This window comes from Procambarus clarkii, chromosome 5 (assembly GCF_040958095.1).
Source record: "Procambarus clarkii isolate CNS0578487 chromosome 5, FALCON_Pclarkii_2.0, whole genome shotgun sequence".
NCBI lineage: Eukaryota > Metazoa > Arthropoda > Malacostraca > Decapoda > Cambaridae > Procambarus > Procambarus clarkii.
Genome location: NC_091154.1, coordinates 25,719,870 through 25,721,827, shown reverse-complemented (window position 1 = coordinate 25,721,827; position 1,958 = coordinate 25,719,870). Strand labels below are relative to the sequence as shown.

Genomic DNA, 1,958 nt, shown 5'->3' with positions numbered 1-1,958 from the left:
ATTCACATAAACCACAAGACCCACGCAAACGTACATGTACACGAAAATTTAGCCACACGTGACCATGGAGTAAAAAAAAAAATGGTAGCAAAAAATAGATTGGAAATTTCATCCTTTATGCGGCCAGTGAAGGCGCACACGCAGGTCGGCCTCCCCGGGCTAGCGCTCCTCTTGTGCCAGTTTTTGCCAGGTGATCCCAAGACCCGGCAACCTGCTCCCTCCTCCAGCACGTCACACACACACCCATTGGCTGTACTGACGCGTTATCCAGAAAGGTTGGCATTAATTATTGAAAGCCTACACTCAACATCAAGAATTATCTAAGTGGCTTATAGAGGAGAGGATGATGTAAGATAGAGGAAGGTATGGGGAGAGGTGGTGAGTGAGTTGAGGTACAGCCTCGCTCAGCTACAGGCGAGGAGGAGGAGGAGGAGGAGGCGTCAGGTGCAACTCGCCCCCACGCCGCCACTCCCCACAGGCATGTAGTACTGCGTGAATGATAACGATTCTCTCATTATGCTCAATTTTCTGAGATTAATATATTTTTTGCTAAAGCTGGTCAATTGGTGGTGGAGGATGGTTGTGGGGGTGTGGGCGAGGTCCTGACTCTTCCCTCTGCTAGTGGTGTACCCTCCGTGTTCTTGTTGCCAGTCCGCCACTAGTTGTACACATTATTGGCCTTTATAATAACCTTGACTAATGTGCCTCGACATGTCCGCTGGAGTCATAAAACACATGTTATGTTACTCAACGTTGGTGTGGCCGGAAACGTTTGGTGGCTACGAGAATGATGCGAAATTCTTACTGAACACTTTCATCGTCTCGATGGGTTTGGCGTTTAACTTTCAACGACTCAAGACGCGAGTGTGCATAATAAGTGAGGCTCGCGTGCAGTCTGGGAGACCAGAATGACCCTTCACAGATTACATACTCCAGGGATGGATTGGAGTGTGTGAGAGAAGGCCCCGAGCACACTAATTATTGGGAGTGATGTCAGGGAGACAGCCCGCGAGGACCCGTCTTACCCACCTCGCAGTCATATTGATCCAGCAGAGGCGGATGGAAAGATTAATGCCTTAGTGTGATTGAGTGTCTGCCTGGATCTTCCTCGTGCGCCCCGACCCGCAGGTAGACGTGCAGGGAGGTACTTACGCTGTCTCCACTACTCACACCACAATAAAAATGCATAGACTTAACATCTGCAAAAAATAACACATCTTGCCAGTAATGTACAGATTCCCGGACCCCAAGCAGAGTAGTGGAAACTTTCCATGCGACCCAACGTGAACACTGAGAAGTGGGTTGGTCTACGATACCAGCTGGAGCTGCAAAAGCTGCGGCTGCAGAAGCTGTAGCTGTGACAGCGGAAGTTGTAGCTGCGGAAGCTGTAGCTGCCAAAGCTGTGGCTGCAGAAGCTGGAGCTGCGGGAGCTGTGGCTGCCGAAGCTGTGGCTGCCGAAGCTGTAGCTGGCGAAGCTGTGGCTGCAGAAGCTGTAGCTGCAGAAGCTGTGGCTCTAGAAGCTGTGGCTGCAGAAGCTGTGGCTCTAGAAACTGTGGCTCTAGAAGCTGTGGCTGCAGAAGCTGTAGCTGCGGAAGCTGTAGCTGCGAAAGCTGTGGCTGCAGAAGCTGAGGCTGCGGAAGCTGTAGCTACAGAAGCTGAGGCTGCAGAAGTTGTGACAGCTGCAGCTGTGGCTGTTGAGAGGCGGGTTGCCTCCACACCCAGCTGATGCAACATTTGGTGACAGTGTTGTCTGCGTGTTGTCATGAAACAGCTGGTGGCAGTGTTGTCTGCGTGTTGTCATGAAACAGCTGGTGGCAGTGCTGTCTGCGTGCTGTCATGAAACAGCTGGTGGCAGTGTTGGGGAGCCGAGTGTTGCCCGTGGGGGTCTGGCGATACCTTCCTTTATCTCTCAAGGTTTATGTTTTTAGTGTACACACTAAATTTTATTGTACAGATAA

At 51.1% G+C, this 1,958-nt stretch overlaps 1 protein-coding gene across 1 annotated transcript; it reads left to right on the top strand.

The window, feature by feature from the left end:
* Positions 1-825: 825 nt before the first annotated feature.
* LOC138351354 (antifreeze protein Maxi-like) lies at positions 826-1,726 on the top strand. The gene is made up of 2 exons (XM_069303140.1): positions 826-877; positions 1,320-1,726. The coding sequence occupies exons 1-2, from the start codon at positions 826-828 to the stop codon at positions 1,724-1,726; spliced, it is 459 nt and encodes a 152-aa protein (XP_069159241.1).
* Positions 1,727-1,958: the final 232 nt, after the last annotated feature.